Source organism: Aethalodelphis obliquidens, unplaced genomic scaffold, assembly GCF_003676395.1.
Source record: "Aethalodelphis obliquidens isolate GAN/ISIS:26980383/991018 unplaced genomic scaffold, ASM367639v1 scaffold22, whole genome shotgun sequence".
NCBI classification, from domain to species: domain Eukaryota; kingdom Metazoa; phylum Chordata; class Mammalia; order Artiodactyla; family Delphinidae; genus Aethalodelphis; species Aethalodelphis obliquidens.
The window spans coordinates 5,183,862-5,208,330 of NW_020837966.1; the positions used below are offsets into that span (position 1 = coordinate 5,183,862).

A 24,469-nucleotide genomic window follows, 5' to 3' on the forward strand; every position below is an offset into this window, starting at 1 on the left:
GCAAACTTGCACTGGGGTCAAAGGTAGCTCTAGTATTTCAAAAATTCTCCTGAAAGCCCGACAGAAGTGCAAGCAATGTCTAGAGTATGACGAAGTTTAATTTCCTCACAAATATTCTGCCATTATACTGAAGAAAATCAAATCAGTTGATTACAAAGAAGGGTTTCACACACTGCTCAGAGTTTCTGTGAGATCCTTATTTCTTTGCACTGGAGGTCACAATTGAAAAGGCAAAGGATAGGATTATTTTTAGATGCAAATTTTATAATTTCCTGTTCTGGCAGCACAAACATTTACCCTGTTGACAAGGATCACATGAAACCATCTTTTATTATTCAGCCTTAGCTATTGCTATTTACCATCAATAATGTGCTGGGATACTGCAGTGCTTTGCACCCAGCATCCACCCAATTCCCAAGTCAGTAAAGAAACCAGTCATTCATCTGAATCTTCACTGTTCATAATACCAAAAAACTAGTTCAATTTTAATTTTTTTTTTTTAACTGAAGTAACCATGCCTTATTGTGGTGTTAAGAGAATCTTCAAGTGTCATTTGTTTGCTTATAGCATATACTTTAGGAAGATTGTACATTTGAATACAATTTAGGGGTAAGTTAAGGTTCAGTTAAATTCATACAGTTTTGGGGGGAGTGGGCATCTAACATAGGACACGTGTGCTAACATATCAAGCCCCCAGGCTATACAAATCCTTCTGTCTTTCCTACCTTATCAATGAACTTCTCCTCATCCCTAGGGACCTAGCCTGAAGGTCCCACACTAACACAGCTACCATAACAGGGTCTTTGTCATCTCAGTGTCCCCCTCAAAACATAGTTTAGAGTAGAAGACTCTCAATAAAATGACTGACTGAATCAATGAATGAATGAATCAATGAACTCTCTATCCTTGAACACTCAGCTTTCTGGGTTCTCCCTCCTTTCTAAATAATCCTTTCTCAGTTTTTGTTTTCACTGCTTCCCTTCCTCCTTCTAGGTCCTGAACACAGATATGCCCCAGATATGCCTTTGGGCCCTCCTCCCTTTACAAGGGCTCTTCCCTTCCTCTTACAAATGATCCCAAATCCACATGAACAGCCCAGTCTTCTGCCTTGAGAGGCAAACATGTATTTTCAAAGGTCAAACTAATCTTCCCCTCCCAAAACCCTGCCTCCCTCATGACGGTCATAAACATTATCAGTGACCCTGTCACCCAAGCTGAAAACTCCAGCATTCTCTGATATCTCCACCCTCTTCATCTTCACATTCTTAGCTACCATACAATGTGGTTCCTGTTTCAAGGCATTCCCTTCTATTTCCGGTCTGCTCCCACTGTCATCACTTCAATTCCACTCCACAAACAGCCTCCTGGACTTTCAAAGCTAGCTCCTAATTGGCGGGTGCAGGACTAAGGGGACCAGTATGGGGGCCAGTTGTAGAAAGAGTGTGGGTTATAACTGCCCCATAAGAAGCCTTTGTGACCCCGAATGCTGCACTAACAGCACCCCCTGGTTCTCTCACACACACAAAGGAGACAGTGTCATCTGAGGGTTAAGAGCATGGGCCTTGAGTCCATCCTGACTGTGACTCCCTATAAGGCTCTGGACAGGGTAATCCACTTCCCTATGACTCCATTTCTTCATCTGTAACAAGGGGAGATTAATAGGCTCTATTCCATTAGGTTCTTGTGAGGATTAAGTGAGTTCCTCCAACTAAAGTGCTCAGAGCAGTGCCTGACACATACAACAGGTGATTAATAAATGTCAGCCATGTTGATGACAATGACCACAGACCACTTAATATGCCAGGATCCCAAAGCAGAGCTCAGACTGGTATAATCAGCAGTAATAAGGCACAGCAACATCATGAGCACCAAGATCCAAAGCACTGAGAAGGACATGGCACCATTTCTGTAGTGTTATTGCCAGGCACATATAAATCCTCAGTCCAATCATAAGAAGACATCAGAAGAACCTGAACTGAGGGAAACTCAGCAAAATAACTGGTCAATATTCTTCAAGGGTACCAAGATCATGAAAGACAAAGAAAAACTAAGGAACTACACACTGGAGGAGACCGAAGAGAAATAACAGCTATATGCAACGTGGGATCCATAAAAGGCCATTGGTAGAAAAATGTGAAGTTTAAATAGGGTACTTAGATTGGTTAATAGTATTGTGCCAGACCAGGCAGAAACATTAATTTCATGGTTCTAATACTTATATTCAAGTTAGGTAAGATATTAACATTGGGGTGGGCTGGGTGAGGGACTTATGAAAACTCTGCACTATTTTTGCAAACTTTTTGTAAGTCCAGAAGTAGGTCCAACTAAAAAGTTAGTCCTCCACAAAAGAACTCCAATGCAGCCTCACTCCAAAGTCAATCCACAAATATTTATAGGTTCTTATCATCTACCAAGGACAGTACTAGGTCCCGTGGATGCACCAGTGAAGTTGAGAGGGTTCTTCCCTTGGATATTCACAGTAAATTGATATTTAATAATTTCTCTGAGAAATACCTGCACAGGCAGGGACCCTAATTCAGTCTAGAGTGTAAGGGAGTGAAATTGAGGACTTCTAGAGAAGGTAATACGTAGGCTGAATAATGTAGAATAAATAAAAATTGGTCAAGTGAAGATGGAGGAGTAAGGGTGTCCCCAGTGTCCGCAGACAGTAGGAGAGACACACGAACATAGGGACAGAGCCCAGAGGCTGGTTGTGGAGCAAAGCCAGAGTGTGAGGTGATTGGGAGGTTGAGGAGAAAGAAGGGATAGGACTTAAGACTGGAAAAGCAAGGCCTTGTGAGCCTGGCTCAGGAGTTTGTACTTTGCCCTCCCAGCAACCGAGCGTTCTGAAAGGACAGATAAGCATTTTTCAAAGATGACCCTAATAAGTGTGAAGAATTATGAGGTACAGCGCTGGGAAACTAGTTAAGAACACCAGGCCAAAGGTAAGAGCAATGAAAATGAAAAAACATGGGCAGATCCAAGAGTCTGTAGAGACAGTAAACAGGACTTAGTGATACATTGGATACAGGGGGTATGGTAGGCTGAATACTGTCCCCCCTCAAAGAAGGCAAAGCCTTAATCTCAAAACCTGTGCATATTTTACCTTGCATGGCAAGAGGAACTTTGCAGATAGGATTAAGAATCTTGAGATGAAAAAATCATCCTAGATTATCCGGGTGGGTCCAATGTAATCACAATGGTCCTTGTAGGAGAGGGATCAGAGTTACAGGGAAGGAAACATGACAACAGAAGCAGAAGTCATAGAAAGAGAGATCTGAAGATGGAGGGAAAATGCTTGAAGATGGAGGAAGGGGCCACAAGCCAAGGACTGCAGCTGGCCTCTAGAAGCTGCAAAACTCAAAGAAATGACATGCAGATGGCCAGTAGTCACATGAAAAGATACTCAAGATCACTAATTATTAGAGAAATATAAATCAAAACTACAATGAGGTATCACCTCACACCAGTCAGAATGGCCATCATCAAAAAGTCTACAAATAACAAATGCTGGAGAGGGTGGAGAGAAAAGGGAACCCTCCTACACTGTTGGGGGTAATGTAAGTTGGTACAGCCACTATGGAAAACAGTATGGAGGTTCCTCAGAAAACTGAAAGTAGAATTATGATATGATCCAGCAATCCCACTCCTGGGAATATACCCGGACAAAACCATAATTCAAAAAGACACATGCGGGCTTCCCTGGTGGCGCAGTGGTTGAGAGTCCACCTGCCGATGCAGGGGACACGGGTTCGTGCCCTGGTCCAGGGGGATCCCACATGCCGCAGAGCGGCTGGGCCCGTGAGCCATGGCCACTGAGCCTGTGCGTCCAGAGCCTGTGCTCTGCAATGGGAGAAGCCACAACAGTGAGAGGCCCGTGTACCGCAAAAAAAAAAAGACACATGCACCCCTGTGTTCATAGCAGCACTGTTCACAATAGCCAAAACATGGAAATGACCTAAATGTCCACTGATAGAGGAATGGATAAAGATGTGGTACATATATACAATGGAATACTACTCAGCCGTAAAAAAGAATGAAATAATGCCATTCGCAGCAACATGGATGCAACTAGAGATTATCACACTAAGTGAAACAAGTCAGAAAGAGAAAGACAAATACCATATATCACTTACATGTGGAATCTAAAATAGGGCACAAACAAACCTATCTACAAAACAGAAACAGACTCATAGACACAGAGAACAGATTCGTGGTTGCCAAGGGGTGGGGGGGAGGGAGAGGGATGGACTGGGAATTTGGGGTTGGTAGATGCAAACTATTACATTTAGAATGGATAAACAACAAGGTCCTAATGTATAGCACAGGGAACTATCCTAAATATCCTATGATAAACGATAATGAAAATAATATTTAAAAAGAATGTATATATGTGTATAATTGAGTCACTTTGCTATACAGCAGAGACTGGCACAACACTGTAAATCAACGAAACTTCAATAAAAAGAAAAAATAAAAAGAATGGTAAGCTAACATTTATTGAGCACCTAGTGTGTGCCCGTCATTACATGTAATTCATGTATCACATGTATTACATTCAAGTTAATTTATTCAAGGTATTCAAAGCAGCTATTTACCATACAATATAATCCACTCTTGTAACATTCTGAAGCGATTACAAAGTGAAACCAGGATGGTGAAGCAAAGGTCACTCTTGAGTCTGCCCAGCTCAGTACAAACACCTGTGCCCAAACAAGTGACCTATAAAATGCCACCAGGCAAGGTTTGATTCTTAAGAAACAAATCTATGTTTTGTAAAGGGAGCATAGACTTGCTTTACAAGGAAACCAACTGATGTGAAGGTAACTCTTACTTATCCCCTCCTCACCTCTCCTCAAGGAAACATAAATGGCATTTGTTGAGCCAAGCCCTGTGGAAAAGTGTTTTGCATAGGCATTTCATTGGAAACCAAAGAATAAACTCAGAGGTGGATGAAAAGGTTTTGTAGAAGGCAGAGAAAACTGCTGATTAAATTAAAATTAGGCCTGCCAGAAGTCTCCTGTAAGCTTCACTAGCATTCTTAGGTCTCTTGCAAAAGCCCAGCACTGCTACTTGGGAGAAGACAACACAATTAACCCCATAAAACAATGGCAGAGCGAAACAGAAAGGCAAGAAAAGGAGTGAGCTTAAAATAAAAGAGAAAGAAATCAACATATGAAGAGACAGGATAAGATTTTAAATGAAGTCATAATAGAAACCAGATGAGAAACCTAAATGGAAATGGCAAGTTTCAAAGAAAACCAATCAGAGAGAAGGAGAGGAACTGAATGGGAAGAAATGACTGGAAGTTACCTTGACTTTCTACAGAGTAGATGATACAATGATTCTCATTTCTGAGGTCAAGTCCCCAGTGAGGTCTTAGGCAAGTTACTTAGCTGCCCAGCACCCACACCTCATAGGGTTGCACTGAGGAGTCGCTTATTATAGCACTGAGCTCTGGGCTGGCCCCCAGACAGCCTTCCATTTAACAGCGGTGGTGAGGAACTGTTGGTGAGGAGCCATGATGATTAATGCCATTAACACCCTGCCAGGACCTCCCAAGATGAGATTCCTTGAACCTTTCTCTTTCCCCGTGATAACCCTCAGACAGTCAGTGCCACACAGATTCCTTGCAAGGCTGCTGTGATTTCAGGAAATGTGGTCATTTTGGACCATTCTCCTTGAGTTCTCTGTTCAAGAAGTAACACATTTGTGTCTGTAAGGCAACTAAGCAAGGGGCCAGCATGTAAAGATAACCACAGCCTAGAAAAGAGGTAATAGAGAACATATTTTCCAAAAAGGTTTCATGTCCTCTGGAGAATCCTGTGTCATCCCATGTCACAGTCCCCACTCGGCACAAGCATCCTCAAGTCTCCACTAAACTCCCATGATCACTCTATCTGTAACAGTTGCTCAAAAAGCATCCTGAGGATACCTACTGAGGTTAGGACCTGGCAGGTTTTTACGGTGTTTCCAGTGAGGAATTGGCAAGGACAATTATGCAACATTCTGTCTTCTAAAGCAACTAAAACGTGAGTCTTTAAAATCGTCTAAATCTTGACATGCATCATGAAAGTACTGCAAAAAAAACCTGTTGGCAGGAACACCGTTGGGTATCATGAAGGTAGGGTGGAATACTCACACTAAGTGGGTATTATTTCTACTATCTAAGGCACAATCAGGTTTTGCCTCTTCCTTGCTGTATGGACCCTGCCAAAACAACAAATATCTCCACTGTCCTTTAAAAGGAAATCACTTTGCAATGCATTTCTATTTGGATGTGCATGGAAAAAGCACTGCCTTAAAGAAGATCATTTGTCTAAACCAGGATTAATTTCCAGCAACTAAAAAGTATACATAGTGAGGAGAGAGCTCTCAATTCCGGGTTCAAGTGATTAAATAGAAATGTTTCCTTTTTAACAACTATTTGGAGAAGTACATTTAAGTCTGGCCAAGAAATATAAGAAGAAAGTGGCATCAATGAACCCAAAAGAAGTTAAGGTTGGAACAGCAGCTAATCTCCATCAATAGGTTTCTGAGTGGGGGATGAACCCAAAAGAAGTTAAGGTTGGAAGAGCAGCTAATCTCCATCAATAGGTTTCTGAGTGGGGGATGTGTTGGGTGTTGATCAGCATTTCCTCTGTATATGACTACTGGCCCCAGCAGAAACTCGGCTGTTTAAGTGCTATATGCATCTGAGGGACTGTCTGTGAGAAGAAAACTTCCCTCCATTAATAAGCTTTAAAAACATGCGCTCATTAATTCATGCTGGCGGTCCAAATCCTCCCAACAAATTTCATTAGGTGATCAGGCTGAGTTCAAAAATATATGCAGGATAAAGAGAAAAACTCAAGTCTAGAGACAACTGGTAGAAGGGGGAAGGATGGTCAACAAAATCCTATAGTCTGAACTCAAAGTTTTAGAGTCAGGAAAAGGGGTAAAACTAGAGGACTTGGTTAAGTGGGTCAAAAAATAAAAGTTTCAGTTGCATAAAAAGCCAAATTTGAGTTCAGATTTTTAGTGTGATGTGCATAAATACTTACTTCTATTTTAATATTTGCCTTTACTTGAGATTTACTGGGACTCTGCCTGAGGCAAGATTTTTTTAATAGTAATAATAAAAATGCTAAATAGTACTTAGAGCAAAGCATGTGTGGTCATGATGTTTTAAAGAGAAAGAAAAGGTAATTCTGAACATCTGTACTACATTTCCACATGATAAAATCACCACACTCCAAAATTGTTCTGAAGTTTGGTGGAGCTGGGGTTGGGGGAGGGGGGATAGTGGTTCATGCGGAGAAATGTTTATTTAAAAAACAGAAAGGGAGACTCAAAGGCCATTTAGGGGAAAGCAAGGACGACAACATTTATTGTAAAATAAAACTGCTAGCATTGACACATATACACTACCAAATGTAAAATAGCTAGCTAGTGGGAAGCAGCTGCATAGCACAGGGAGATCAGCTTGGTGCTTTGTGCCCACCTAGAGGGGTGGGATAGGGAGGGTGGGAGGGAGACGCAAGAGGGAGGGGATATGGGGATATATGTATATGTATAGCTGATTCACTTTGTTATACAGCAGAAACTAACACACCATTGTAAAGCAATTATACTCCAATAAAGATGTTAAATAAACAAATAAATAAAAATAAAACTGCCAATTAATAGTGAGAGTCCAGTAGTCAAAAAGTCAGGTCACGTGTCTTCTCGGATCCATTAGTATTACCTCCTGAGAATAAATGTCTCTTATTCTCACAAAGTCCCAACCTTCCCATGTGGTATCTCAGATCAAAACCCCTCCCTTAGATTTCTTTGCTACCTTTTCTGAGAGGAAAGGAGGGGGGGGGAAGTCGGAGAAAGCTTCTCTCTCTCTCTCTCTCTCTCTCTCTCTCTCTCTCTCTCTCTCTCTCTCTCTCTCTCTCTCTCTCTCACACACACACACACACACACACACACACACATCGCACTTTTGGTTTTTTTTTCAGGCTTAAACCCCCACCTCCCCTCAGCACATCTGTTTCCTAGTTGTATCCCCTGTGGTCAGTCTTTGGGTCAAGAAGTATCTTGATCTGGGTTGCCCTTCCTTAGTAAAACAGAGTTTCAAGCACATGGGGCTGGGAATGACTATATTTGCCATGTCCACAGGCCAACCACCAGAAGGATTTGTCAATCACTCTACACCAGAGTTCACAACCTGGGTGATTTTGGTCCCCGGAGGATATTTTGCAATGTCTGGGGATGTTTTTAATTGTCACAACTGAGGGAAGGGCAAAGGTACTACTTGCCTCTAGTGGGTAGGGGCCCAAAATACTGTTAAACATCCTACAATGCACAGGACAGTCCCCACAACAAAGAATTATCCTGCTCCCATGTCAATAGTGTCAAGATTGAGAAACCCTGGCCCATACCGACAAAGCAAAATTACATCAATAGGCAGGGTCTTCCCCCAACACTAAAAATGCTCTAACAACAGGCAACCCAACTCATACAACCACATATCACCAAAAGAGATCTGACTGCCTTGGGGGCTGAAGGAAGGACAGCCAGTGGTAAGGGGATTGCTCAGCTTTCATCCTGACCAGGTCCTAGCTTTACCTAAATAAGAGTACTTCCCATAGGAAAACCTAGCAATTCTATGGCACGCCAACAATTACAATAAGTAAATATTTTTTAACACAACTGTATACACACGGCCACTTTCCTTTTCATGCTGGTTCCTTCAAAGCAGCCACAGATTTTTAAAGCACTAACTACATAAGCCTAAAAAGTATCAATAAACACTATTTTTAAAAACATAAGAGAAGGACGAGTTGGAACCCTGTGCTTTAATTAGGTCAGAATTCCTAAATCTATCAGAGTTTTAATGGCAACCTCCATTTCTCTGGTACTTTCTAGGTTACTGAATACTTCACAGAGTCCCTTTTTTTTTTTTTTTTTTTTGTTTTCGGCCGGCCCCCTTTTTTGGCTTCTCTCGTTGCGAAGCACAGGCTCCAGACGCACAGGTTCAGCGGCCATGGCTCATGGGCCCTGCCGCTCCGCAGCATGTGGGATCTTCCCGGACCGGGGCACGAACCCGTGTCCTCTGTATCGGCAGGTGGACTCTCAACCACTGCGCCACCAGGGAATCCCCAGACTCCCTTTTTAATCCACACAGGTTACCTTCCTAACACCCACCACTCCTGAAAGAGCTGCAGACTTTTGTGATAACTGGCAACACCCTATGTGCTGTAATTCTGGATATTAAAATCACTGATCAAATAAGAAAAGAAAAATGTGCAGAAATGATGAAAAAAATTGTCTCCCCATTTTAAAAAAACTCAAAAGTTACACATAAAAGTAATAGGATTTTTATACTCTGCACATAACTAATTGCCCGTATGTTTTTTTACCAAATCTCTTGATTCAAAATCTATTTACCTATCATCAAAATTAGGAATCTCCACACTTTCTTAAAGGGTCAAGTAGTTAATAGTTCAGGCTTTGAGGGCCACAGGCAAAATATAGGATATTACATAGGTACTTACATAACCATTTCAAATGTAACCATTTAAAAAGGTAAAAACCACTCTTGGCTCCCAGGCCATTAAAAAAAAAAAACAGGTGGTGGGCCACATTTGTCCCACAGGCTACAGTTTGCCAACTCTTAATCTAAGTGAGCAGTGAGTGACTCTTTAGAATTTTCACTCTAGTGTCTCACTTATCTTTCTTTTTCCTTTTTCTGCAAACTACTCATATAATTATATTTTTCCTTTAGTAAGGAGGGTTTATTTCATTCTTTACAACTGCTGTAACTATAAGCCACTCAAAGGAATCAACCAGCAACCATTCTCATTGCCTTATTTAACACTCTGCCCAAAACATTTAAGGCATCCTTCAACCTATATGCCAAACTGGAAACACAAATAAAGCTATCCCTTTCAACCAAGCCAGGTGGCTAGGAAAGTAGATTTTGCTTTACCAAATTTTGGCCCATTAGAAGAGCAATGAAATGGGGCACATATTAGGAGGTTATAAATACAATTTTAATATCTCACAATTGACAAAGAAAGAAACCCACAATACCCAACAAAAACTAGATAAAAAGTAAAGTCATTTTGAGAAGGCAAAGTATTTCTTTTAGGCAATGAGGTAATGATGAAGTAAAAAAGTTGAAAAAGAAGGCTAACTGAACAGATGAAATGGAGAAGGTCCGACTCTAAGCACCTCCAATTTTTCCTTATTCTCTGCTATAAAAATTCACCTATTTTCTAGGAATTCATGGAACGCCTATATATGCAGTACCATGCTTCACATTTTAAGCAAGTACCTTCATTTTAATGAGCCACACATGGTCTGAGGCCTAGCCCTGGTGCTGCCTTCTATGTGGCACTGTTTAACCTTCCACTGCTTGGTGACCTCATGGACTTACCCACCCCAATTCAGCAGGCCCGGATAAGACGTGGCAAGGAAAAAAAAAAAAAAAAAAGAGCCTTTTGCATTTTTTCCTCTTTTTGAACTTACAGAGAAAATATCCCTGAGCAAGAAGTCAGTAGACCAGAATTCTCGTCTTTTGTCTGTTCAGAGATTTCGGGTTGAAATCCCTGGCCGTTTCAAGAAGTGGTTAGGGACAGATGCATGGAACCAGCAGGCCCAATTTTGAATTTTAGATCCATCACTACTTGCTCTGAGAACCGGGACCAGACTCTCTGGGCCTCAGCCTCCTCATCTGAGAGACAGGAAACCACCTCCTACCCTAGAGTATTGTTGGGAGGATTACACGGCACTCCCCGAAAAGTGATTAGCTCATGAGTACCGGTAAATGTTACCTGTCATCACTTCTTAATCTCTCTGAGCCTCAGTTTCCTCACAGGGTTACCAAGAGCATCAGAGGAAATCATTAAAATGCAATGTGTTCTATAAAGTACAAAGCTTTCTCCACATGTACGGTATTAGCTAATATCCCCATCCAAGACACGCAGGACTCTGTTACAGGTGAGCAACTTCCCATTGCTGCAGCTTGTGAAACACACTCAAGTACCTGCAGTACCAGTGCTTGGAGTACTTTCTCACCACTGAGCTTTTGTTTGTGGTGCACTGTTTCACCAAATGATGACAATGATAAATTAGGTCAGCTGCCAAAAGAGTAGCTTTCAAAAAGCAGTCACACCCAAGGTACAGCAGGAGGACAGAGTCCTGTTAGAGTCTCTCCCAGCATAACCTCCTGACTTCTCCCCACTCCCTGGCACTTCCCCAAACACCCTTTACCCTGCCACTTTCTCTTCTCAACAGGTTACAATATGCCTTGAGCCTAATGGCTCCCTGGGGCTCCATCAGTCTTTGTTACTGTAAAAAGCAACCAATTATACTCATTAAAATCAATATGGGGTAAAACCTTGACCATTTCAAATTAGCATGCAGTGTTTAAACTTTAAAGAACGTATTAGAATTTAAAGATAAGGCAAATGCTGCTAAACAGAAATGAATACATTCCCTGTGTCATCAGAAATGTGAGGGTGAAAGTTATGAAATCCTGTTTTTGAATGTGTTGTTAGCAGGGTCCAGAAAAAGTGCTTTTCCGCAGAGATTCTTCATTGGGATCTATCCTGCATTAAATGCTTGGAGAAAATGAAACTCAGTGAGAGCAAAGGAAATCTGTATCAAGTAGGCATCAGTCAATGAAAAGTCCGTGTAATCTCAAGATACCATATTCAAAATTAAGTGCTTATTCAGAAAAGAAGCATGAAAAAGTATGCAGTTCCTAGGGTCTCCTCCTAAATAATAGTAAGAGTGACAAGGCAGCCTTTAGAACAATCATATAAACTGGGAGCTTGGTGGTCACAAATAATGAAGTGTGTGTGAAAACAACTACAATAAAAAGTGACCAATAGCCAGAAATGCCTTGTGCATCTGGGCAGAACTCCTCAGTCATTTCCTCAGCCATATTCTCACCCTTGGCTGGACAGCTCCACCAGGATTTCATCAAACTCAACACATCCACAGTCTTTCCTCAACCCCAGCTCCTCCTCCCGACAGTTCTCTCCTGCCCCTTGCCCCACCACCTGCCTCTACCAGGGCCCACAGTGATTGGCTGCCCCTCAAAGCTCCTAGCACTCAGCTCCTGAGCTGTCAAAGTCCTGCCTGCAGGTGGGGATGACCTTGCCCTTCAATTTCTTGGCCACCACCCAGATTCAGATTCTTGTTCACCTGAACAACAACAGTATCCTTCCAACTTATCTCCATGCCTTTATTCTCCTCCTATCCAATCTACTATCAATTAGCACCTGACAATCTTTCCTGATCATGCCATTCTCCAGGGAAAATTCCTTCAAAGGCTGCCCAGAGTACCAAGTAAAGACCAACTTCCTGTATCACGTGCTCAGAGTCCTCAGTGACCTGACCTCAAACCACTTGTTGAGGTTTATTTCCTTTCCCTCCTGACAGGTGGAGTTTCAGCTGCTCCAAACTCACTATGTCCCAAAGCCACCACAGTTCCCACCTCTAACATGTGGCTCAACTATCTCTTCTACAACCATATCTGCGTGTTGAAATTCTTCCTGCCTTTCAAGACCAGCTTTATCACGGAGGAAGCCAGTTGTCAGCTCTCCTACCTCTAAGCTGCGCAGCATGTAAGTGCCATTCGAGGGCCTCTCAGTGCACCACCGCAACAAGCAGTAGTGTGTAGTGGTGACAAGTGTAAACTCTGGAGCTGGACTTCCCAGGTTCTGATCTTGGTTCCAGTGCTTGATCTGTGACGAGGTACAATTATTTACCTCTTTGTGCCCTATTATCTGTGTAATGGGGATGATGACAACAGTTTTCACTTAGTACAGCACCTGACACAGAATAAGCCTCAGGGCTTCCCTGGTGGCGCTGTGGCTGAGAGTCCGCCTGCCGATGCAGGGGACACGGGTTCGTGCCCCGGTCTGGGAAGATCCCACATGCCGCGGAGCGGCTGGGCCTGTGAGCCATGGCCGCTAAGCCTGTGCGTCTGGAACCTGTGCTCCGCAACGGGAGAGGCCACAACAGTGAGAGGCCCGCGTACGGCAAAAAAAAAAAAAAAAAAAAAAAAGAGAGAGAATAAGTCGCCATAAGTGTGAGCTGTTTCTCTTATTGCCCAACTGAATCCCTGAACAAGACCACAAACTTGCCATGGATGCTCCCACAGCACCCTTGTACATGGATGCTCAACATGTGCCCAGTGATGTACAACACATTTTGAAAAAACAAAACTTCCAGTTAAGCTTACCCTCAAAGCTACTGCTCCACTCCAAACACAGAGCAATGAGAGAAAACAACAGAATATGGCTCTGTACCATCATTATAAACTTGTCCAATATTGACAAAATAAACCACGGAGCAACTCTCAAGGTACTTTTAAACTATTTTTTCACTCTTTCAAATATTTATTGAGCATCTTGCAGGTGATATTTGAAGTCTGGGAATATTGATGGAAGGTACTGATTATGTTAAAACTTACTTTATTAAAATAGGGAGCAGTTGTTAGGTTCTATTATATATAGGAAAAACTCTTGCAAAAAAAGGATATAAAATGTTATGTTTATATGGTCACTTGTGTTTGGGAATATTTTCTGTGATAAGCTTTCTTGGTAGAAATAGAATGTATAATCTGTACAGTCAGATTTAGAAATGACTGCAGCAGCAAAATCATGGCTCAGCCAACCAAATTGGAGACAAGTGTGTGTTAAAGAGAACAAGGCCATTTGGTACTGAGAGAGGGTGGACTAGGGTGAAGATTGATTATACAGGTGAAGTCTGAGCTGTCAGTAAAAGGCTTATGAGCTCAAGAACTCCTAGGTCATAGACTTTGCCTTGGTGGATCTCCTGCTGGCCTAGGGACAACTTGGATAAGTTGTCCAAGTTTACTTGGCTAAGTAAACGAGGAGACCAAGAATTCATGTTGCCTTGCCCTCCTCCTCCCTGCCCCGCAACAGCATGGAGGGAAGCCTAGGCCCAGTATCCTGGGGGCTTTACTTGTCCAGGGTGAGTAGCAATTGCGGCTCCCAATGACTTAAGTGTTTTTCTGCCCTTCCTTTCAAAGAATAGCAAGCTGCCCAAGGGTATTAGCATAGAAGATCAACAAGCATGGCAGCAGAACATATATCCTTTCCCCTCAAACATCTTACAGGACAATGAATCCAAAGACTCCTGACTCTCCTCTGAGCATCAGGCAAGAAAACATTAAGGAGAGTGAATACAGGAGGATCCTGGTATGAAAACCCTCTTCTTCTTTAATGAGATCAGTAGTACCTCGGGTACTTGATTACTAAAACCTTTATAGGGAACAATATGTCCTCTGCGGAAAAAGCTGGAGAACAAGGTAAACTATTACCACATCAAACAATGTCTTATCAAATCAACCTGTATCAAGAAGCATCAGACTACACTAGTGAGCAATGCCTGCATTTTAGCCAACACTTCAGCTCACATCAGCCTGTCGGTTGTAGTTCTTGGCCAGTAGCTCTGGTCTTCCAAATAAGTTGAGATCATAATCTTTTTGTTGTTTTTTCCTGCCAGGCAAAGAAGAGGTTTCACCCTCAGTCTTTTCCAGACCACCGAAAGACAACAAGACACTAAAGCAACCCAACCCTCCCCATGTGCAACTCCTGCCAATTCTCAATCTCCTGAAACAATGGGCTAAACAAAGCCAGTATTCCAGGAGATGGGGTTTATATGAGGTCCAACACCTCTGCCTGAGAATTAATCATAAAACCACTAACACTCCATTCCCCAGCATTACACCATTCAGCTCCAACTGGGCTGAATCGTGCAAAATGAAAAAGGAATCAGGAACACTCTGAACTTAAAACCTCAAGTACATTTTACATCCTGTTTTAGATTCATTTAAATTAACAGAGGTCAGGCAACTTCTTTATTCAAGCTGGGTTATTCTTACTGGTTTAATACCAAAAGCAGTCAGCCACATTTTTCCACTAAAAAAAAAAAATACCCTGACAGAAGAACAAACAGTCTAAAACCCGGTAGAGAATATGGAAACAGCTTACAAGAAACTTTACTTTCTAGAATAACTAATCGAGGAAATTACCCAGTTAATTGGCCATGGGAAACAACTATTTGTATATTATTACATATTTTGTAGGTCACAAATTAAAAGCACAACTTTTCTTTTCTAGCATAGCATTTTTCCAAAGTGTTTTTAGAAAGAACATCAGTGCAACAAGAGAAAAGCAAATCGAGTAAGTCTGCAAGGCTCTGCCTTCCCCAAGCCCCTTCTTGGAAATAACTAATGCACACTTGCATATGAGAGAGTCTGAGAGCCCTTCGATAAGCTCTATGGAATTCAACATTTTCCCAAGTTCATTTAGCCCTGCAGCCCTTTTTCTGTCATAACACATAACAATATCCCACAAAACAGCTTGTTCTGTGGAGCACACTTTGAGAAAGATTCTTCTAGAACAGGAATATATGTAAGATATGGTTTAAGAGTGGAGACTGGAGGCAGCTTAATTCAAATACCAGCTTGTTAGCTGTGGGACACTGGGCAAGATTTTTGATGTCACTCGTCCCTCGTTTCCCCAGGCAAAATGGGCAAAATAATAGCACCTACCTCCTAGGCATGGGCCTTTCCATCTAACAGGAGTTTTCTGAGAGCCTTACATGGCTGGTTCCTTCTTGTCATTCAAATTCACAATGTCACCCCCTTCAAAAAGCCCTCCCTGACTATCCAATATGAAGTTGACCCCACCCAGCTCACTTGTACTTCATCCTCTTCTTTTTCTCATGATACTTCTCTGTTTAACTATTAAACTGCTATCTGTTTCACCCCAATAAAATATAAGCACCGTGAAGTCAAATTTTATCAGTTATCATTACTCAAAACCAGATCCTCAATAAGTATTCACAGAATGGATGGATGAATGGATGAATGAATTAACAAATGAGGTGGTTGTGAGAATTAAATGTGAATCAACGTAAAGCACTCTTCATAGTGCCCAACAGATAAACATCTATCCAGATGCTGTTATGAAAATATCTGATGAACTATGACTGGTTAATGGATTCAGAATCATAATTCTTGCACTGTTTTTAACTTGCCTCTTCCTAGTGTACCGTGGATAAACATTTCATGGCACTTATTTAGAGGTGTGTTGGAAAATGGACTTTCAGGGATGGGGCGAAGCGGGCAGAAGACCCTGAGAGTAGCACTTGCTGATTTCCACGTTGTAAATACTCCCACCATGACCAATTTCAAGCTACCAAAATTCCTGGAAATATAACAAATGGCTCTCACAAGCCAGTACACTATTTCTCTTGGGAAGGGTCCTTTCAGGCCTCCAAATCTTTGTTTGTTGAGTTCAAGTTTAAAATGAGATTTTTTTTTTTTATAGACAACTTTTTCACACTCTCCCTTCTTGATGAGATAAGATAAGGGCCACCCACTGACTTTGGTCGGGTGCTCAAGGAAACTAGTTGCATGCGTTGGGCTGCGTTTTCTGTACGACTCTCTGTGCACTCTTAGACTAATGTTTAAGGCTCTGAACATGACATATTCATGCCAGACCATCGTGAGGACCAACTAATCTCATAAAACACAAACCAAATTGTGTTTACATTCATTTAAACAGAGATATACTCTAAAACAGAATCAAGGCACCATCTATTTAAGTGCTACCAGTGAGCAGAATCTATTCAGACTGACTACCTGACCCCAAGATCCCAAAATGGAGTGAAGGTCAATGCTGCAGATAGAGGTTTCTCTGGTATCACAGCCTTGCTATACATCCAACATGATCCCTTGGAACCCAAAATAAAGCAGCAGCTTTTTTAAACTATAGCAATCTACCAACCACAGTTTTCAGATAACACAATCAAAATTTCAAAATCCACAGACACTCTACATGCAATGATAACATGCCAGTAATCATTGCTTCTCTTCTGTAAACTAAATGGAAAGTCTATGGAGTAAGACAGAAAGAGATTAGTTTCTGCTCCACTGTATTAGCTATCTATTGCTGTGTAACAAATTATCCCAAAATTCAGCAGCTTAAAACAACACACATTTATTATCTCACAGTTCCTGTGGAGCAGGAAACTGGGCACAGCTCAGCTGGGTCCTCTGCTTCACTGTCTCTCAGAAAGCTGCAACCAAGTTGTCAGCCCAGGAACTGAAGTCTCATCGAAAGATTCGACTGGGGAAAGATCCACTTCCAAGCTTACTAGGTGATTGCTGGCAGTTTTCAGTTCTTTGTGGCTGTTCGGATGAGGGTCCCAGTTCCTCACTGGGTGTCAGCTAGAGGTTACCCACAGTTCCTTACCACACGGGCCTCTGCAACATGGTAGCTTGCTTCATCAAAGCATGCAAGGCGAGAAGGCAACAGGGTATACTAACAAGATGGAAGTAACCTAATCATGGAAGTGACATCGGCATTCCATTACCTCCGTCATTCTATTGTTTAGGAGCAAATCACTAGGTTCAGCCTAAACTCAAGAGGAGAAGATTACATAAGGATATGAATTCCAAGAGGTAGGGATCTTAGAAGTCTTCCCACCACATTCACAGTCTTGGAATACAGATAGGAAGACCAGACCCAACAAAACATATCTTTAAGCATCTCAATGTGAAACCAAGCCATTTGACTTCCCAAACATGTAGCTAAGGTCTCATGAAAACAAAACCAAGGAGAATAAGCATGGAGGATATTAAATCTGAAGACACAAAAGTCTACTCAAATGTTATAAGCAAATACAGTCTATATCAGAGAAAACTCCTGGGAGCACCCGCATTACCAAATCCCAACACGAAAGCCATGTTTTCTGAACAACCAAACAAATGACTCACTGGAAGCACTGCCCATCCAAATAGGTAAGTAATGCCAAGAAATCTAGTTTGGTCTAAAAGCAAATGTCTTTTTGAATTCTTATTTATGGCTGCAGAATATTTTGCAAATATACTTAATGCCATTTTATTGCTTCCTGTTTTCTGTGAGATCTGTGTCTGCCACAGCATTTTGCCTACATGGTACTATTGAGATCCACATCCACCATAGTAGCAAGGAACTGCTATAAAAATTTCAAACCTTGGCTGTCACCCACATTCTTTCTAAGATCTGTCCAACTACGTATTCTCAGATATCTGAGCCTCCCAACATTGAATGGTGGTGGCAAGCCAGAGAGGCTGCCTCTGAGAAACTTCAAATGATTTAACTAAGTGCAAAACACTCTCAGAAAACTTGGAACCCTCTGTCCTTGGAACATTCATGTCCCTCTGTCCATGAATGTAAATGCAGACGAAGATTATCTAAACGTTCACATTTTTCCATTCTTTCCAGAAATATCCTTAGGCTTTACTTTCTGAAAACCCCACTCCCAATTCAGCTATAAAAGTATTTATACTCATTGTTTTGCTAATCACCTATTCATTTTGCTCCTTTAAAAAGAGGATACTTAATAAACATCTAAAATTTAACCAGTAGTGCATTTAAAAGGCCCTGAAACAATGGCCATCTGTAGGAAAGCAATTGTAAACCACCTTAGAGTTGACATGTGCTGCACACACTTGGGTCCTGAATACGTGTTGAATCATAATGGAACATATGTGTGGTGGGCATAGGAAAAAAAAGACTAATGCGAAATTCCAGTTTAAAGGTGATAAGCAGACAGGAAGGTTATAAAACAGATGACAACAGCAATTTGGTTAAGGCTACAGATAACTTTCAACCTGTGGTAATAACTTGTTAACATATTTAACGTATTTTAACTTGTAAAATACGGCTTTGGGAAAATAAAGTGAATGTCCTTACCTCTCTAAGATGTATGTTTTCCTTCTCTTTCTGGTCTAAAATCACTTCCAAGTGGCTGACTTGAGACTCAGCCTCTGCCATCCTACGTGTCCGTTCATTGTCATCCTCAAGACTTTTGGACGGCAAACCTTTACTTTGCAACATCTCAAGAAGCTTTTTAATCGACTCATCTCGGGCATTGAGGGTCTGTTTCTGTGTTTCGATTCTCAGCTCCATTTCCTCCAAGGTCTTCCTCAATAGGAACAGTTCCTTAGCCTGTCTGTCATGCTCAGCTTGGAGCCGCCGGAAGTTCTCCTCCGTCAGTTCGATGGTAAAGTGCTCTGCTCCTCGGTTGCCACTCTCTTGCTGTAGGAGGTGGTTGAGGTCTCTCTGGGTTCGCAGCTCATCCTGAAGGGCCTGGATTGTCAACTGCAGGTGCTGTGATGAGAAAGACGGAGGAGGAGAGGAGAAAGAAGGGGGAAAAAGTCAATGGACATGCCAAACGCTATTTGCTGCTACCACACTATGAAGATGGAATGTTAATCATGAGGTCCAGAGGGCCAGCCGTGAAGTCCTCCAGGGTGACTTCAGAAGCATGGGACAGCACATGGAGAGGGGGAATTAATTCAATGATGCTTTCTGAATGTCTTAAGAGAAATGTACACATACATAGAAACAGTATATTAGTGTCAGTCACAAGGTAAATTATACATCTACAGGGTTTTAATTTAGGAGTGGAAAGGGTTAGAAGGGAAGCTTTCACAAACACACCTTCTTCACACCCACAATGCTCCAGACTCAGTATTCCTTGTTTTCTAAGGTGTTCTTTATTCTACTATCCATTATTTTCTGTGATTAAGTGCATATCCATTTAAAAATAAAAATAATAGCATCCACTACAAGTAGACACAAACGAGGACTTTATTTTTACAAATAAAGCTGTGAACCGGTTTAGTAAACAGGATTACTGCATCTGCAAGCAAAAGGGAACAAATGCAGACAGAGACAGAGACACTCAAACACACAAGGGGGTGAGGCTGTGCAGAGCAAAACAAACGAGCTGCAAAGAGTGGACAAACCTTGGTTCTTCTGGCATCCAGTAGCTGAACAGCATGGGAAATGAAAGAAAAACGAAGCAAAAATCAACACAAAGAAAAGTCCAGTGCAAGCAAAGGATATTTAACAGAAAGAACTTAATCAACACAAAGTACCTTCACAGAGAAAAAAAAGAAAAAAGAAAAACAGTTTCTTACTGCAGCAAAGACCCATAAGCTACACAGAATTTATAGCACTGATGCTTGATAAATGTGATTTTAAAAAAGAAACAAAATGAGGTTTATTCCACCTTTTGTCTTCCTAAATCTCACTGACCCAAGAACCCAATATCTTGGTCGTATTACCAGGGAGGAAAGCACAGCACTCCATAAGTACCCCCATGTCATTCCAGGTCACCATTTTAGCCAAAACCAGAGTGAAAGTGCCAGAGAAACAAAATAGTTACCACTTGTGAGAAAAGAAACCCTTGCACAAAGACAGGTGAATTCAGCAACACTTTCCCAACAGGGGCAACCCCCCAGGCTGATCAGAGCAGGCAGCCATAAGCTGAAGGCATTTCTGTCCTAGGAGAAACCAAGGGGCTTCCAAAACAGTTACTCATCCATTCACCAGACACATTCTCCCCATGCAGACCAGACACAATGCTAAGTATGGGAATCAAGATGGACGTAAGGCCTAGGTCCTGCCTGAAGGAAACTCACAGTATTGTAAGGCATGGATAATACTATGTCTAAGTTACATAAATACTGGAGGAGTCCACACTGGGAAATCCTTCTGAATTCCCACAGCTGACAGCCAGAGGGGTTGAGATTTTTCTGAGTGTGGGCTGTACCCAGAAACTAGCACCTAGTGATGCATTAATTAAACTCTTTGTTGGTATCCACTTCAACTTTCCACTTAGGAACATCCAATGAGAAATTCCTAGAGCACAAGGAACAAGTACTCTCTCTCATTTGTGTGCCACAGCGTCTCCCAGGGTACTGAATGCAGAGTAAGAAACTAGTATGTATTTAATGATGGTGATTATAAATTTTTTAAAATATAACTCACCCCTGTCAAAATTACTATAAAGTAAAAGTGAAATTAAAATTCAGTGCTTTTTAGTATAGTTACAAAGTTCTACAATCATAAACACAATAAATTTTAAAACATTTTCATCACCCCCAAAAGAAACCCTGTACCCTCTACAAGTCACCCCCCCATCTCCCTCCCTACCCTCAGGCCCTAGCAACCATTAGTTTACTTTCTGTCTCTGGATTTGCCTATTCTGGACATTTCACACCAACGGAATCATGCAATAAGTGGTTTCTTTCACTTAGCATGTTTTCAAGGTTAATCCATGTTGTAGCATGGATCAGTATTTCACTCATTTTATAGATGAATATTATTCCATTATAGGGACCTACCACATTGTATTTACCCATTCAGCAGTGGATTCATACACAAATACTCAGAGCACCATTATTAATAATAGTCAAAAAGTGGAAACAAAACATATGTCAGTCAACCGATGAATGAGTAAATAAAATGTGGTATATGCATACAATGGAGTATCATTTAGCCATACAAAGCAATGAAGTACTGATACACACAGCAACATGGTTGAATCTTAAAAACACTGCTGGGCTTCCCTGGTGGCGCAGTGGTTGAGAGTCCGCCTGCCGAAGCAGGAGACACGGGTTCGTGCTCCAGTTCGGGAAGATCCCACATGCCGCGGAGCGGCCAGGCCCGTGAGCCATGGCCGCCGAGCCTGCGCGTCCCGAGCCTGTGCTCTGCAACGGGAGAGGCCACAACAGTGAGAGGCCCACATACCGCAAAAAGAAAAAAGAAAAAAAAAAAAAACACTATGCCATGTGAAAGAAGCCAGTTACAAAAGACCGCATGTTATATGATTACACAGGAAATATCCAGAATAAGCAAACCCACTGACAGAAAATAAATTGGTGATTGCTGGGGGGTTGGGGGGAATGCAGGATGACTGCTAAAGGGTATGGTAGTCATCCTTCCATCCCTCATTTGGGGGATGATGAAAATGTTCTGGAATTAGACAGTCATGTTGGTTGTACAACTTTGTGAATATACCAAAAACCAATGAATTTTACATGTTAGATGGGTGAATTGCATGGTACATAAATTATATCTCAATAAAGCTGTCAAAAAAAACCATGAGGTGGGATTGTAAGGTAATGTGACCTTCCTCCACCAACCCCCATCCCTAAACCACACCAAAGTTCACAGGAGTATCAACCGTCTTCAGCCCATTGATGTGGCTGCTGCCAAGCCTCTTGGGATGGTGCAACTGTCTTCAAGTCATTTAAACATTCCTGACAACGGCAAATCTTTGTCCTTTTAGAGTGGCTTGGATTTCTGAGACAATCCAAGTTTATCTGGAGACAAACACGATGAATCAGGATGATCAGACTACAAATCATCTTTTCTGAGAGTGACCAAAAATAAGATTGGATTTTTTTATGTAGTTAATAAACTACTAGCCAGAAGGGAATTCCCTCCCCTCCCCCCAAAAAATTGCCATAATGCTTTGAGCAAAGACAGCAACCTTGGAAGATAAGTCTGTTAAGGCGGCTGCCCCCCTGGATGGGCAAGTTGCCTATTGCTCTGATCCTTTGTTTCCTAACCTGCAAAATGGGACTAATCATAATGCCTACCTCATAGAGTGCCTGTGAGGAATAACTAAGATAACGCATCAAGTGCCAGGTTTGAGAGCGAAGGGAAGGAGTAAGTTCGGTAGAAAGAAAGGAAGGAAGAGAAGTAGAAAAAAAGAATGAGAAGGAGGGCTTCCCTGGTGGTGCAGTGGTTAAGAAACCGCCTGCCAATGCCAGGGACATGGGTTTGAGCCCTGGTTAGGAAAGATCCCACATGCCATGGAGCACAGCAATGAAGACCCAACGCAGCCTAAGATAAATAAATTTTTTTTAAAAAAGAATGAAAAAGAAGGAGAGAGAAAAAGAAAAAGAAAGAGGAATGGAAGGGAAAAAAATCAGTCTATTTATCCGTTCAATGTGCATTTACCCAGTGTCTTCCTCATACTGATTAATTTTTTTAAAAAAAGAAATGAAAGGAAAAGAAGTGGTCCATGCTCCCAATCCATGTGGACAAGTAAACCAATAGTAGCAATACGACATAAGTCATAGCCAGGTGGCTAGAAATGCAGAGAAGGTGTAACCCAGGCTAGAGACATGTAAGAAAATACCCCCCACAAACCAACAGCTACCACTGAGCTATGTCTTGAAGAATAAATGAGTCAACTTCGTGAAGAAAGATGGAAAGAGTAGAGAAAGTACAAAAGCCTAGAGGCAAAGACAGACTAGATCTATTAATGAACAGTAATAGCAAAAATCTGTAGAGTGCTTCCACACTCCAGGCCCAGTTCTAAGCATTTTTAATCTTCACAACCACCAGTGAGACAGCCACTGTTATGAACTCCATTTAACAAATGAGAACATGAACACACAAAGTGGTTAAGCAACCTGTACTGTTACCCAGCTAGGTAAGTGACACAGCCAGGTGTTCATCCAGAAAGTCTGACCCCAATACCCCTGCATGAACCACTACACAACCTGACCTCTAAATTGGTGTAAGTACTTCAGGATGGCTGAAAAAAAGAATAGGGAAGTGGGCAGGAGTGGTGAGAGCAGACAGGCAGGCAATTTTGACAGTTATAGCAATTCTCAAAATTAAAAATTAGCCATCCTAACCAACCTATTCCTCAGAGGTTGTCAGGATGGATACTTCCAGTTTGTACATTAAGAAAATTTACTTTCCAGATAATCATTTTATTAGTCACTGAATGACTTCAGCATGACCAAACACAATCTGATAATCAACCTAAAATTTAGTGTTCAAAAATTTCTCAAATCCGTATGTCATTTAGTTTTCATTCTCTTTTAAGATATTTAGGGGCTTCCCTAGTGGCGCAGTGGTTGAGAGTCCGCCTGCCGATGCAGGGGACACGGGTTCGTGCCCCGGTCCGGGAAGATCCCACATGCCGTGGAGCGGCTGGGCCCGTGAGCCATGGCCGCTGAGCCTGCGCGTCCGGAGCCTGTGCTCCGCAATGGGAGAGGCCACAACAGTGAGAGGCCTGCGTACCGCAAAAAAAAAAAAAAAAAAAAGATATTTAAATTAAGCAGGAATCTCCTTGTTCCTAAGAAGGGATTCTTGAGCATAATTAATGTGCCTTATAGAACACTGATCATCCTTCTGCTTCAGAGGATGGGGAGAGACTTTAAAACACTCTTTTTCTCTCTCTTGCTCTCTCTCCCCTCCCCCCGCTTTCTCTCCCCTCTTCATTGCCTTACTTTTTTTTTTTTTTTTGCAGTACGTGGGCCTCTCACTGTTGTGGCCTCTCCCATTGCAGAGCATAGGCTCAGCGAGCCCGCTCCGCGGCATGTGGGATCTTCCCTAACCGGGGCACGAACCCATGTCCCCTGCATCGGCAGGTGGACTCTCAACCACTGCGCCACCAGGGAAGCCCCATTGCCTTACTTTTAAGAGAGTTAACTCAATCAAGTTTCAAAAATTATTTACCAGATACTCATCTCTAGTTGAATACTTAACATAGACAATTTCAATTTTAAAGTATAACAGTACTTTCAATAAATAACCAACTGAAAATAATATTCTCTGTGTCTGTTTCCTTATTTGTAAAAGTGAGAGTA

At 41.9% G+C, this 24,469-nt stretch overlaps 1 protein-coding gene across 1 annotated transcript in view; it reads right to left on the bottom strand.

The window, feature by feature from the left end:
- The window catches only part of ERC2 (ELKS/RAB6-interacting/CAST family member 2), a 759,104-nt gene that overhangs the window by 606,289 nt on the left and 128,346 nt on the right, over window positions 1-24,469 (bottom strand). Inside the window, exon 2 of the mRNA XM_027121473.1 lies at window positions 18,759-19,175. Coding sequence (XP_026977274.1) covers window positions 18,759-19,175 — 417 coding nt within the window. The remainder of the gene's footprint in view (window positions 1-18,758; window positions 19,176-24,469) is intronic.